The sequence below is a fragment of the Schistocerca piceifrons genome, chromosome 3 (assembly GCF_021461385.2).
Source record: "Schistocerca piceifrons isolate TAMUIC-IGC-003096 chromosome 3, iqSchPice1.1, whole genome shotgun sequence".
Taxonomy (NCBI): domain Eukaryota; kingdom Metazoa; phylum Arthropoda; class Insecta; order Orthoptera; family Acrididae; genus Schistocerca; species Schistocerca piceifrons.
In genome coordinates, this window is record NC_060140.1 from 293,076,361 (window position 1) to 293,091,706 (window position 15,346).

Genomic DNA, 15,346 nt, shown 5'->3' on the forward strand with positions numbered 1-15,346 from the left:
ACTCGCCGTGCTTTAGTGTACCGTGAGTATCAGGAATCCGGTAAAACATCAAATCTCCGACATCGCAAAAAGGTCCTCCAAGAACGGAATCAACGACGACTGAAGAGAATCGTTCAGCGTGATAGAAGTGCAACCCTTCCGCAAACTGCTGTACATTTCGATGCTGGACCATCAGCAAGTGTCAACATGCGAACCATCCAACAAAACATCATCGATATGGGCTTCCGGAACCGAAGGCCCACTCGTGGACCCTTGATGGCTGCACGGCACAAAGCTTTACGCCTTGCCTGGGCCTGTCAACATCGACATTGGACTGTTGATGACTGGAAACATCTTGCCTGGTCGGACGAGTCTCGTTTCAAATTGTATCGAGCACACGAACGTGTACGGGTATGGAGACAAACTCAGGAAGCCACAGACCTTGGATGTCATCAGCGGACTGTTCAAGCTGGTGGAGGCTCTGTAATGGTATGGTGTATGTGCAGTTGGAGTGATATGGGACCCCTGATGCGTCTACATACGACACCGACAGGTGACACGTATGTATGCATCCTGTCTGATCATCTGCATCCATTCATGTCCATTGTACATTCCGACGAATTTGGGCAATTCCATAGGACAATGCGACATACCACACGTTCAAAATTGCCACAGAGTGGCTCCTTGAACACTCTTCTGAGTTTAAACACTTCCGCTGGCCCCAAACTCCCCAGACGTGAACATTACTGAGCATATCTTGGATGCCTTGCAACGTCCTGTTCAGAAGAGTTCTCCACCCCATCATACTCTTACGTATTTATGGACAGCCTTGCAGGATTCATGGTGTCAATTCCCTCCAGCACTACTCCAGTCGAATCCATGCCACGTCGTGTTGCAGCACTTCTGCGTGCTCGCTGGGGCCCAACACGATGTTAGGCAGGTGTACCAGTTTCCTTGGCCCTTCAGTGTATTATTAAACACAAGCCTTAATTTGAGGAATATGTTTCTGAGAATGTGCGTCTGGAGAGCAGCATTGCATGGAAGTGAATCACGGGCAATGGGTAAACCGGAAAAGGAAGAACAGAAGCGTTTGAAATGTGATGTTACAGAAGGATGTTGAAAATTAGACGGACTGGTAATGATAAGAAACGAGGAGGTTTACCGCAGGATCGACGAGAAGCGGGAAATGTAAACATTGAGAACAAGGAAATGTGTTCAGACATCTAGGAATAACTGCCACGATACTAGAGGCATTTGGTGGAGACTAAAACCTGTAAGGGAAGAGTTTTAACTAGTTCTAAGATCTAGGGGACTGATGACCTGAGATGTTAACTCCCATAGTACTGAGAGCCATTTGAACCATTTTTTTGTAAGGCAAGACAGAGATTAGAAGAATGAACGAGTAAAAGTATAGTCGCGTGGCATTGTTGGCTGGGAGAACCGTAAGGGACTACTGCTCACGAATAGCATTTAGGGAAGTGACGAGCTTAAGGTCACCATTCGACGGACAGATCACCATCAACACTGTCACCTGCTCTTATTTTGCGAGAAACTACAGAGAGGTTTGGAAATTACTCCAGGACATGGGCGTTTAAGTCCGGTGGTCAGAAACTTTCCACCATAATCCCTCCTCCCTTTTGCTGTAAAAGCAAAGGGGAAGTAGCCAATAGAACATGGCATACGAAGCGGTTATCGATCCAAGTACTATGCACGCCCGACGTAGCTTAATTTCGGTAGTCTCACGAGAACCTGGGTATGCAACGAGACAAGGCTGCTGGCTGTCCAACAAGTAACTGACGACATTCAGTGCAAGTATTACTCTGATGCGAGGGTAATCCCAAAAGTAAGTTCTCCTATTTTTTTATAAGTACATAGACCTGTTTATTTCTTACATCAGTTTACAGCTGGGACATTTAGCTATTTTTCGACATAATCACCATTTCTGTCGTTGCATTTTTGTAGACGCTGTGGCAGTTTTTGTATGCCCATCGGAGCTGAATCGCTCTCCGGCCAAATGTTTTTTTTTTAGCCTAAGGAACAAGTGACAGTCACTGGGCGCCAAGTTAGGACTATACAGCCGGTGGGTGATTATGTTCCACGGAAATTGTTGCAGGAGAGCAACGGTTTGCCGAGCGATGCGTGGGCAAGCGTTGTCATGGAGAATGTGTACGCCCTTGCTCAACATTCCTCTTCTCCGGTTCTGAATCGCCCGTTTGAGTTTTTTCAGAGTCTCACGGCACCAGTCAGCGTTAATTGTGGTCCTAGCGATTCAGCTCCGACGACAAGGTGAAAGAAGAGGTTCATAACTTTCTGAACAGCATGGCGGCGAGCTGGTATGACATGGGCTTAAAAAACTGCCACAGCGTCTACAAAAATGCATCGACAGAAATGGTGATTATGTCGAAAAATAGCTAAATGTTCAAGCTGTAAACTGATGTAAGCCATTGTAGAAATAAACAGGTCTATGTACTATGTTTTTTCAGAGTCTCACGGTACCTGACAGCGTTAATTGTGGTCCTAGCGATTCAGCTCCGACGACAAGGTGAAAGAAGAGGTTCATAACTTTCTGAACAGCATGGCGGAGAGCTGGTATGACATGGGCGTAAAAAACTGCCACAGCGTCTACAAAAATGCATCGACAGAAATGGTGATTATGTCAAAAATGGCTAAATGTTCAAGCTGTAAACTGATGTAAGCCATTGTAGAAATAAACAGGTCTACGTACTTATAAAAAAATAGTAGACCTTACTTTTGGGATGTTGTTGTTGTTGTTGTGGTCTTCAGTCCTGAGACTGGTTTGATGCAGCTCTCCATGCTACTCTATCCTGTGCAAGCTTCTTCATCTCCCAGTACCTACTGCAACCTACATCCTTCTGAATCTGCTTAGTGTATTCATCTCTTGGTCTCCCTCTACGATTTTTACCCTCCACACTGCCCTCCAATACTAAATTGGTGATCCCTTGATGCCTCAGAACATGTTCTACCAACCGATCCCTTCTTCTGGTCAAGTTGTGCCACAAACTTCTCTTCTCCCCAATCCTATTCAATACTTCCTCATTAGTTATGTGATCTACCCATCTAATCTTCAGCATTCTTCTGTAGCACCACATTTCAAAAGCTTCTATTCTCTTCTTGTCCAAACTATTTACCGTCCATGTTTCACTTCCATACATGGCTACACTCCATACAAATACTTTCAGAAATAACTTCCTGACACTTAAATCTATACTCGAAATTAACAAATTTCTCTTCTTCAGAAACGCTTTCCTTGCCATTGCCAGTTTACATTTTATATCCTCTCTACTTCGACCATCATCACTTATTTTGCTCCCCAAATAGCAAAACTCATTTACTACTTTAAGTGTCTCATATCCTAATCTAATACCCTCAGCATCACCCGACTTAACTCGACTACATTCCATTATCCTCGTTTTGCTTTTGTTGATGTTCATCTTATATCCTCCCTTCAAGACACCATCCATTCCGTTCAACTGCTCTTCCAAGTCCTTTGCTGTCTCTGACAGAATTACAATGTCATCGGCGAACCTCAAAGTTTTTATTTCTTCTCCATGGATTTTAATACCTACTCCAAATTTTTCTTTTGTTTCCTTTACTGCTTGCTCAATATAGAGATTGAATAACATCGGGGAGAGGCTACAACCCTGTCTTACTCCCTTCCCAACCACTGCTTCCCTTTCATGTCCCTCAACTCTTATAACTGCCATCTGGTTTCTGTACAAGTTGTAAATAGCCTTTCGCTCCCTGTATTTTACCCCTGCCACCTTTAGAATTTGAAAGAGAGTATTCCAGTCAACATTGTCAAAAGCTTTCTCTAGGTCTACAAATACTAGAAACGTAGGTTTGCCTTTCCTTAATCTTTCTTCTAAGATAAGTCGTAAGGTCAGTATTGCCTCACGTGTTCCAGTATTTCTACGGAATCCAAACTGATCTTCCCCGAGGTCGGCTTCTACTAGTTTTTCCATTCGTCTGTAAAGAATTCGTGTTAGTACTTTGCAGTTGTGTCTTATTAAACTGATTGTTCGGTAATTTTCACATCTGTCAACACCTGCTTTCTTTGGGATTGGAATTATTATATTCTTCTTGAAGTCTGATGGTATTTCGCCTGTTTCATACATCTTGCTCACCAGATGGTAGAGTTTTGTCACGACTGGCTCTCCCAAGGCCGTCAGTAGTTCCAATGGAATGTTGTCTACTCCGGGGGCCTTGTTTCGACTCAGGTCCTTTTGGGATTACCCTCGTATAATGAAGAAGTCGGCACAGTTCGTGGCTGTCAAACTGTTGCCATCCTCCCCCCCCTCCCCACCCCCCCCCACTCCCCCTCCCCCACCATCACCACCACCACTACCAAAAAAAAGGAATAGATTCTAGTGTTTCCCAGGCACCCCTGACAGAGGTGCATCGTATCCTCCGTAGCGCTTGCCAGGTGAGAGGGGACGGCGTACGGCGCCGCCTGCAAACCAGTCTGTTACGTAAAGCGAGGCCGGCGGACAGCGCGCGGTTCGTCGCCAGTGCGTGCGATGGCGGCCTAGCATCCGGAGACGCCGGTAGCTCGTTCCCGTACCTCAGCACACAGAAGGCGTACACACAAAAATGACACACAGCGAGAGCGAACCGCTGCTCCGCGACTCCTCCGGGGGTTCTGCGGCATCGGCGGGAAGCGCGAGCAAGAAGGCGAAGCCCGTCTCGTACAGCGCCGTCGCCGACACCTGCTACGTGAGTACACAACGCCATGCGGCCACATTTTTACTAAGAGTCGTCTCGTCGTACTCTGCTTCTGTGAACGCAGCTGTCCGAAATCGGACGCTGCAAACATTGTAGCGCTTTCTGTAGCTTTCTGGAGTGTTGCAACCACTAAAGAAGAGGAATTTTCGGTTACGTAATGTATGGAAGTGTACCAACGTTTTCATCCCCACGCAATATCGGCAAATTAAGTGTGAAGAAGAAAAGTAGAGGGTAGCTGAGGGGAAATGATACTGGTAAAACACGATTGTGTGCCTGGTAACATACTCTAGTTTCAGGAGCGTAGAGGTGTACCGGTATGAAATGAGCGTTCTTTTTTGTGAAAATGAAACACTAATTTTGAATTGAAAAGTAAAAACATTTTATTCAAAGTACTGACCATTGCTTTCTATACATTTTGACCACCTTCCTGGCAATTTGTGGACACCACGCCAATAGAAATGTTCGTCTTTTGAAGCAAACCAGACACCCAATTTTCGATTTCTTCGTAGGAATCGAAGTATTCCTCAGCCAATGCGTGTCCCATTGATGAAAACAAATGGTAGTCGGAAGGGGCCAAGTCTGGTGAATACGGCGGGTGGGGTTGCAGCTCCCAGCCAACTGTTTTGATTGTATTGAACCGGTTTTGCTTTGTGTGTAGGTGCATTGTCGTGTAAAAAAAAAAATTACTTTGCCATATCTTCTGGCCCATTCTGGTCTTTTTTCGATCAATGCATAGTTCAAATTGATCGTTTGTTGCCGGTCGGGGTGGCCGAACGGTTCTAGGCGCTACAGTCTGGAACCGCGCGACCGCTACGGTCGCAGGTTCGAATCCTGCCACGAGCATGGATGTGTGTGATGTCCTTATGTTAGTTAGGTTTAAGTAGTTCTAAGTTCTAGGGGACTGATGACCTCAGAAGTTAAGTCCCATAGTGCTCAGAGCCATTTGAACCATTTTTTGATCATTTCTTGTCTGTAGCGATTAGTATTCACAGTTTCACCGGGTTTTAGAAGCTCATGACACACCACACCTTTCTGATCCCACCAAACACAGAGCATTGTCTTCTTGCCGAATCGATCTGGTTTTGCAGTCGATGTTGATGGTTGTTCCGGATTAACCCACGATCTTTCCCGTTTAGGATTCTTAAAATAAATCCACTTTTCACCGCCAGCAACAATTCGATGCAAAATTGATTTTCTTTCATGTCTCTGAAGCAAAATTTGACAAATGGTTTTTCGGTTTTCCATCTGTCTTTCATTCAATTCAGATGACACCCATTTTCCACACTTTTGGATCTTTCCCATAGCTTTCAAACGGTCAGAAATTGTTTGTTGTGCAACATTTAGCATTGCTGCCGTTTGCTTCTGATTCAAAGTATCATCTTCATCCAATATTGCTAGCAATTCGGCGTCTTCGAACTTTTTTTGGTGGTCTTCCACGTTCTTCATTTCTTACATCAAAATCATTACTTCTGAACCGTTGAAATCATCTTTTGCATGTTGCTTCTGATAGAGCATGGTCACCATGTGCCTCGTCAAGCATTCGATGCGACTCTGCAACACTTTTTTTCAAATGAAAACAAAAAATTAATGCTTCCCGCAAATCATCACTTTCTGGTACAAAATTCGACATTGTTAACACGATGAAAACATATGATGTTGCTTGTTCCGTGGCTTGATGTATACTAAATATCTTTGACAGATGTCATACCAACCAAACACAAAAAAATTAAAGCTCGTTCACAACAAATGTTCCCTATCTACACATTTGTATCTTAACGCTCATTTCATACCTGTACACCGCAGTATATGCCCGAATATAAGCCGCACATTTTCCTCGTAATTCGGACACGAAAAATTACGGCGCGACTTATTTTCGCGTAGAGGTATTTTTACGCAACGTAGAACAAGGATCCTTGTTCAAATTCCTGGCGCTAGGTGTTATTTTTCCTTGGTGTGAGGACGGAAACGGGGTCCACTCAGCTTCATGATGGCAACAGAGGAGCTACTTGAATCAGACATAGAAGTTCCAAGGTCTGAAAGTCGACAACGACCTGAAGAGCGGTGTGTTGACTCCATAACCCTCCATGCATCATCCGCATGACGCCACGAGGTGGAGAATAACACAGATGCCGGTCGACATCGCCTGGTCTTCGGAGACCGATCGCATAGTTAAAATCACTCCACCCCATGACTACCGCAATAGCACTGGTACAGCAACTGTAATAAATGTTTAGAACAGAAAAAAAGCTGTCTTGGTGGTACAAGATAGGTTTATTTAATCTACACGTGTGACGGGTTTCGCTTATTCTTGGCATCATCAGACAATCGATAAAAAGTTTTGCTAATCGTGACCGAGGCGTCTTACGTAATTAAGAGACCCATAGAACTGGGAGATAACAGCCAGACAGCAACTGTCAATGCTTCATTACATCATCCATGAAAAAATCGCCCCATGAGCACAAGTATGGTTTGTTTACATCACTGTGAGCGCGCGCTGTCACGCCGGCTACTAGACTGACGAAACGCGTCACATGTGAAGGTTTAATAAACTTATCTTGTGCAACCAAAACTGTTTCTTCTGTTCTAAAGATCGCGGAGTTAGATTAGTTTGTTACTGTGTAGTCCACTCTAGATAATTCAAATTTCACGGGATCGCAGAAAAAGTTCGAGTAATTGAGAGTTCAATGCAATGAAAATTTGACTGATCAAGGCGGAATCAAGAAATAATCGAAATAACGGTACTAGGTAGAAAAAAATTAGAAGAAAAATCAATGATCTTTTTTAACAACGTTGCTGCTTGTAAGACATCATCAGACGTCACATTTTCTCCGGAATCAAGAAGACGACCCTGCGAGAAAAAAATATTTGTGCAATTTATGTTAATGACATAAACTCAAACACTTGAAAATGGCATAAAAGGCCAACCTGGGTCGTAACTAAATAAACAAACATACTGTCAAATGGCGGTGGGTTCATTTAAGAAAACTAACCAAATTGTTTTTATTTTTCTCCTTTGGCTGGTTAGGTGTGAAAAAAAGCCAGGCATAGAGATATATTTGCGTTAGTGAGCGCCTAATCGATATCAAAAGAAATATGAACTATAAAATAATATAGGAAACACTATAAAACAACCACGAAACTAAACGCACTGTAGTAGTCGCACCTCGGGGAGGCGCGATGTTGACTGCTGTTGTGCTCACAGCTATGCTACGTTACGCGAGAACACAGGCATAATTTTTCCCTAACTCAAGAGAAAAAATTGGTCTTCTTGAATGAGAGGTAAGACTGGAGCAAAATCAACAAACTTCGGAATTCAACGAAGCTGTAATTCAAATTTGAAATTCGCATTATTAATTATACGAAAAACACGTCATTAAGAGAAGACTCAAAAGATTTGGTTCAAGAAGCGCTTCTTTGCCGGTTCTATGAGTGGTAGCGAGGACAACGAACTTTGGGAGGAGAGTGACAGAAATACTAACACTGATAAGACAAAGACCAGTAGTGAAGTCAAGTGGCATCAGTGAAGACCGTGAGGAGAAGCCTGCTAACTGAGTGTAGCAAAATAAAAATACGGTAAGGGTGACCAGTGTGAACAGCTTTTTTTATAAACGAGTAATGTGACAAATTTTTCTCTATTGGGTGTATGTCTTTCTATCCCCACCCCTCCTACCCCCACTCCTCCCTAAAAATCAAGGGCGCCTTTTATATCCGGGTGCGGCTTGGATCCGAATGTTGATATGATAGATGTAAAAAGCTACCTGAGGTTGCGTAATCCAGGCAAGCGAACCTCTCACGCGTAGTTTAATTAGCATCATGTCTTCTTTAATAGCGATCGTTTTCTCGCCCAAGTCGTCTTATTCAGATTGCAAGCCTGTCTAGCTGATGGCCGTAAATGTGTCAGCTCATCATGTGTCCCTATGAGCAGAGTCTGCCTCCACGTGGGTGTGTGTATTTGTTATTACTTCACCTTGATTTAGTTTATTTCCAGGTGCAGAATCAGCATTTAGATTACTGCCTGATGAAATGTTAAGCCACTAGATTCCCGTCTGGGAGACATAATATGAAGATCCCCGTCAGGTCTCATTTATGACTGCTGTGTGTATGTATGTGTGTGTGTGTGTGTGTGTGTGTGTGTATATTTAGTAATCACATAAAGGCGAATGCCGGTGTTTACATCAACAAGTCATGGCAGAATCGTCGTCCATCACTGTCCAAGCAAAGTGCATGCTGCGTCTCTAAATACCTTCATACGACTGGGCCTTAAACGCTAATCCTTCTAACATTCTCCTAATCGTTTGATGTAGTTTCATTAGTACACTTACTTCTTTGGTAACGTTTTTTCGATTGTCCGTGTTCTCTGTCGAAAACACATATTGATGATGGGGGGAGCTTGTAAGAATAATGATTCAGCAGGTTGGTATAATAACTAGAAAATACGGACTTGTATTCGGTAGAAATGTGGTTCGAATCTTCATTCGTCAATATTGGTTCAGATTTCCGACTGAGCGGTACGAGAAGCAGCTGCAATGTTAGGTAGTAGTAAGTCCATGACTACAACGAAATTACGTTTTTTAAAATTACATTTTTAAAACGCGCTTTGTAAAAAGCCCGAACGGAAATGTCTTACTCATTTAAATATTTTTCGTTATTGTGCTGTAGTCCGGTTACCACGACGCAATATAACGAAATATTTTCAAATGGTTCAAATGGCTCTGAGCACAATGAGACTTAATATCTATGGTCATCAGTCCCCTAGAACTTAGAACTACTGAAACCTAACTAACCTAAGGACAGCACACAACACCCAGTCATCACGAGGCAGAGAAACGAAATATTTTAATAAGAATGCAGCTACAGTGGTGTACCGACAACGTAAAAATTTTAGTTTTTTTTGTTTTTTTCCTTTTTTCTTCGTGAAATCTGCACCAAGTTCTCACATTTAAACATGTGAAAATGTAACACTGCAAGACTCCATAACGGAAGTAAATTTTTTAGCCTGGAATTTTCATTTTTATAGCCAGCTTGCACAGTTTTAATTTATAGTAATGATTTAGACAAATCAAAAGGAAAACTACCTGTGTTGCTGTTGTTTTCGTGTATACTCAGTTACATAAGGCCATTTCGTCAGTAGTGTTCCACTGCAATATTTAGCACTGCAAATTTAGATTCTTGTATTCAGAGCATTTCGTCGACAGGTATTGCTGTATCCTTTCTACGTTTCACTTAGGAGTGCTGCTCAAGCTCCCTTAATGTTTATCGCTCACGTAACTGACACTGTTTACACGAGGACAGCATTCCATCTGTCGTGCGGTGGTTGTCTCTCTCGCTCTCTCGTTCATCTCTTCGTGCCACAAGACGTTTAATGACCTCGTTTGTATCTCGCCGGAGGTCTATAGTGTTGCCAGTCGCTGGGTGGCGATTATCTGAAGGTTTCTTAGTAGGTTGGACAGTCACCTGTTAGGGCTTTTTGCTGTTTTATGGATATATGACATTAGTTTTCGTAAAGTTATTTCGGCAACATCAGTCAGTGCACATCGATTCCAGCCACAGCAGAGCTCTCGTCTTCCTCATACTCAACGTCAACAATAACAACGAATCTAATCTACAAATTACAATCTCTATCTTTCGTTTGTTACAATTCGCGAATGTCTATTAATGATCATGTCGATCCCAATGTAGATGTCAACGTTTCCATTCCTTTGCTTACCTTTATGTCCTTCAGTTTTTGAGCGAACCACATATTGTTTATTATTTCCTTATTATTTTTTTACATGGCTATAATGAGAGGCTTAACACTGTGGAAACGCCATCCCTTTGCTAATTTTTTTAACAGTAACTTGTCTCCACTGAAAGCGGCAATTTTTCACTCGATGAGGAATTAATTATTCTCTTTACGTGGCATGATTATGTTCACAGAATGTAACATATGGTGGTAAATTTTAGCCGGTTCTCTACATGGATCCTAGTGAAACACTCTGAGACCTAAAAAAATTGCATTTTACCTTCGGTCGAGATCTGTCTCTATCTAAGATTAACCCTCCTTCACTGACTAGATCCGTAACGTACATTACTAAGTAACCGGTACAAATCATGTTGTAAGGGAGTGCCACCCTGAGAATTTAAATGAGAAGTACACTCCTGGAAATGGAAAAAAGAACACATTGACACCGGTGTGTCAGACCCACCATACTTGCTCCGGACACTGCGAGAGGGCTGTACAAGCAATGATCACACGCACGGCACAGCGGACACACCAGGAACCGCGGTGTTGGCCGTCGAATGGCGCTAGCTGCGCAGCATTTGTGCACCGCCGCCGTCAGTGTCAGCCAGTTTGCCGTGGCATACGGAGCTCCATCGCAGTCTTTAACACTGGTAGCATGCCGCGACAGCGTGGACGTGAACCGTATGTGCAGTTGACGGACTTTGAGCGAGGGCGTATAGTGGGCATGCGGGTGGCCGGATGGACGTACCGCCGAATTGCTCAACACGTGGGGCGTGAGGTCTCCACAGTACATCGAAGTTGTCGCCAGTGGTCGGCGGAAGGTGCACGTGCCCGTCGACCTGGGACCGGACCGCAGCGACGCACGGATGCACGCCAAGACCGTAGGATCCTACGCAGTGCCGTAGGGGACCGTACCGCCACTTCCCAGCAAATTAGGGACACTGTTGCTCCTGGGGTATCGGCGAGGACCATTCGCAACCGTCTCCATGAAGCTGGGCTACGGTCCCGCACACCGTTAGGCCGTCTTCCGCTCACGCCCCAACATCGTGCAGCCCGCCTCCAGTGGTGTCGCGACAGGCGTGAATGGAGGGACGAATGGAGACGTGTCGTCTTCAGCGATGAGAGTCGCTTCTGCCTTGGTGCCAATGATGGTCGTATGCGTGTTTGGCGCCGTGCAGGTGAGCGCCACAATCAGGACTGCACACGACCGAGGCACACAGGGCCAACACCCGGCATCATGGTGTGGGGAGCGATCTCCTACACTGGCCGTACACCACTGGTGATCGTCGAGGGGACACTGAATAGTGCACGGTACATCCAAACCGTCATCGAACCCATCGTTCTACCATTCCTAGACCGGCAAGGGAACTTGCTGTTCCAACAGGACAATGCACGTCCGCATGTATCCCGTGCCACCCAACGTGCTCTAGAAGGTGTAAGTCAACTACCCTGGCCAGCAAGATCTCCGGATCTGTCCCCCATTGAGCATGTTTGGGACTGGATGAAGCGTCGTCTCACGCGGTCTGCACATCCAGCACGAACGCTGGTCCAACTGAGGCGCCAGGTGGAAATGGCATGGCAAGCCGTTCCACGGGACTACATCCAGCATCTCTACGATCGTCTCCATGGGAGAATAGCAGCCTGCATTGCTGCGAAAGGTGGATATACACTGTACTAGTGCCGACATTGTGCATGCTCTGTTGCCTGTGTCTATGTGCCTGTGGTTCTGTCAGTGTGATCATGTGATGTATCTGACCCCAGGAATGTGTCAATAAAGTTTCCCCTTCCTGGGACAATGAATTCACGGTGTTCTTACTTCAATTTCCAGGAGTGTAGATATGATAAGGTGACGGGAATATTCTGATCATCATATTCGTCGGTAAAGTCCTGACTGAATCCCAGATCAGCTCGCAGTGTCGTAAGAGATGTGGGGAAGGTAGCAATGCTGATGGTAATTCAGTCGTCGGATGTGTTTGGGAAGCTAATTTGGCCACGTTGGCTCTGTTGGGATGCATATGCTGTTACGTCACCTACTAATAACTTCTTTCTTCTCTCACATCGTTATCAGCAATACAAACGCAGCACTAAAATGCATGCGTTTAACATAGTCGCCTAGAGATGAAACTATTATATCTGCGACATAACGCGCATGTGCGGACGCGCTGTAGCTGATTTTCACAAGGGAAGAAAACTTTCTCGGTTTGCTGGCTAAAATTTTCCCTTCAGGTTTTTCTAGTAAAAAACACTATGCTACTTTACTTTTCTGTTGCTAAGGAAGTGAAAAAAATGCCATTTGCTTTTGCATTTTATCAGAATAGAGTTTACATGCTTATATAACACGTGGCTGTCACGTGGTCGTTCGACCAGGTATTGTATAACCAACTGACTGTTCCGTGCTGAGAAACTCCGGAGCAACATTTTGGTTTTACTGTTGGCAATTGTGGATTTTCGGAGGTCACTTAAACATGACCTTCATCTCGATCAGAACTTGTTTCAGCAACTAGTTTTGGCAGCGATTTTCTGTTTTCGCCGTTTTCCTCTGCTCGTTAGTTTTTTAAATTAATTACCTTTGCTAAGTCGTGAGCACTATTGATCTGATTACAAGTCAAATGATCTTAGCATATGCCGTTTTTTCGCCTGCTTCGCTGCTAATTAATCACGTCGTTGGTTGATTACCTGGAATACTCATGCTATGTCTCCACGTGGAGTCTTTAAATAAGGTTGTGTTGTCTACGACGCAAGATGCGTGGTACCCTCTCGGTTGGCGGCACGGGATACCACGGAGTAGCCGGGACGCAAGACGTTAAGGAGCAATTACTGTGACGTAACGAGGTCAATGAACTCTCTACGTGCATTCGCGTTACTGAATATAACCTCTCCCAGCAAGGTCGTTAACCAGCTGACTTATTTCAAATAAAAGGCTTGCAATTTATCTTTTGCATGTGCTCCTTATGTAGTGATGAAAATGTGTGTTTTTTATAGTGCCGTCAGAACCAAACACAAATGCAAGCCTATTTTCGAGGATAAGCTAGAATTATTAAATGGCCAACAGAGCACAAAACAAAAGAAAAGGTACCAAAAAGGGAATAGAAGTTGTAGGTGGAATATAGTACATACGGATAATTATTGCAGTATGAAAGACAACCATAAAGCTTTATCATCACCTTGAAAAAATAAAGTTAGATGATAGATGTTTTGTTTATTGACTGCTAAATATCAAGACTGCGTACACTTACCTACAAATAAACAAAAACTTAATTATGTGACATCATTTTTTTGATATGACAATTAAAATTTTATGAACAATTTCTATGTCAGGACGCTATGTAGTTTAAATTCTCACAATAACTATGACTTTTCTAAGTAGTTTTCGTGCATAGTACCACTCTTCTCTACTGCTGATTCCTTACTGTATTTACATATGCCGAATAAGCCACTTCTTCCGATTGCTCTTAAGAAAGTTTCTTGTAATCAACTTTTTAAAGAGATTGCATCCAACATTGTACGTAAAATGATGGTTAAGAAGATGAATGTTTAATATCCCGTCGAGCCTGTGCGGAATAAGGATCCGGATGGAGATCAATCGTGTGCTTTACAAAGGGTCATCCTGGTATTTGCCTTACGTGGTTTAGAGTAATCACTCAACCTCCAAATCTGGAAGGCTGGACGGGGGTTTGAACCGCCGTCTTCCATTAATCGAGTCCAGTGCCCTATTCACTGCCCCCACCTTGCCGCAACAGCAGCAAGCGGAAAACCGACTCGCAGAACATGTTTTGCAGAGGTAACATTCACCCGAGACTTTTTGTTTTGTGACCTTGAAATCTGTTCCTACAGCATTGCGCCGAAAACTTCGGGTATGCCAACAGAATCTTCCTTTAATAAGAACATATTACTCAAAAGTGCATAATCGAAAACAAATACACTGATGGAAAAAACAAATCACAACACCAAAACATAATTTATGTAGAACAACGAAGTTTCGGGAATACATTCGTCTAGGTAATATAGTTGAGTGATTAACATTGCAACATCACAGTTTATTGTAAGCGTGGATAAGCCATTGGAAATATGAAATTCTGGTATATTAACAACCGGTGTAACCACCAAAATGTTGGATGCAAGAATGCATGCATTGTGTTATACAGGTGCTGCGTGTCAATTTGTGGGATGGAATTCCATGCCTGTTGCACTTGGTCAGTCAATACAAGGACGGCTTTTGCTGTTTGCGGACGACGCTGGAGTTGTAGTCCGATGGTGCACAACATGTCCTCGATTCGAGACAGATCTGGTGATCGAGCAGGCCAAGGCAACATGTCGACACTCTGTAGAGCATGTTGCGTTACAGTAGCGCTGTCTGGGCGAGCGTTATTCTGTTGGAAAACACCCCCTGGAATGCTGTTTATGAATGGCGGCACAACAGGTCCAATCACCAGACTGACTTACAAATTGGCAGTCTGGGTGTTTGAGATAACCATGCGGATGCTCCTGCTGTCATATGATATCGCATCGTAGACCATAACTCGAGGTCTAGGTCCAGTGTCTCTAGCACGCAGACAGGTTGGTTGCAGGCCCCTCAACTCGCCTCATCCTAACCAACTCACGGCCATCACTGGCACCAAGGCAGAATCGGCTTTCATCAGAAAACACAACAGATCTCCACCGTGCCGGTCCAGTGAGCACTCGCTTAACACCACTGAAGTCGCAAATGGCGGTGGTCTGGAGTCAGTGGAATGACGCTAAAGGACGTCGGGCCTGGAGCTGGTCTTGAAGTAACCGATTTGCAACAGGTCGTTGTGTCAGTGTGGTGCCAAATGCTGCTCAGATTGCTGCTGCAGATGCAGTACGATGCACCAGAGCCATACGTCTTCCCTGTCGGTAGTGCCACGTGGTCGTCCAGAGCCC

The 15,346-nt window shown here is 44.2% G+C and overlaps 1 protein-coding gene across 1 annotated transcript in view; it reads left to right on the top strand.

The window, feature by feature from the left end:
• The first annotated feature begins 4,484 nt into the window (after positions 1–4,484).
• The window catches only part of LOC124787826 (protein white-like), a 278,191-nt gene continuing 267,329 nt past the window's right edge, over positions 4,485–15,346 (top strand). Inside the window, exon 1 of the mRNA XM_047254761.1 lies at positions 4,485–4,713. Within this exon, the coding sequence (XP_047110717.1) occupies positions 4,591–4,713 (123 nt within the window). The 5' untranslated portion in view covers positions 4,485–4,590. The remainder of the gene's footprint in view (positions 4,714–15,346) is intronic.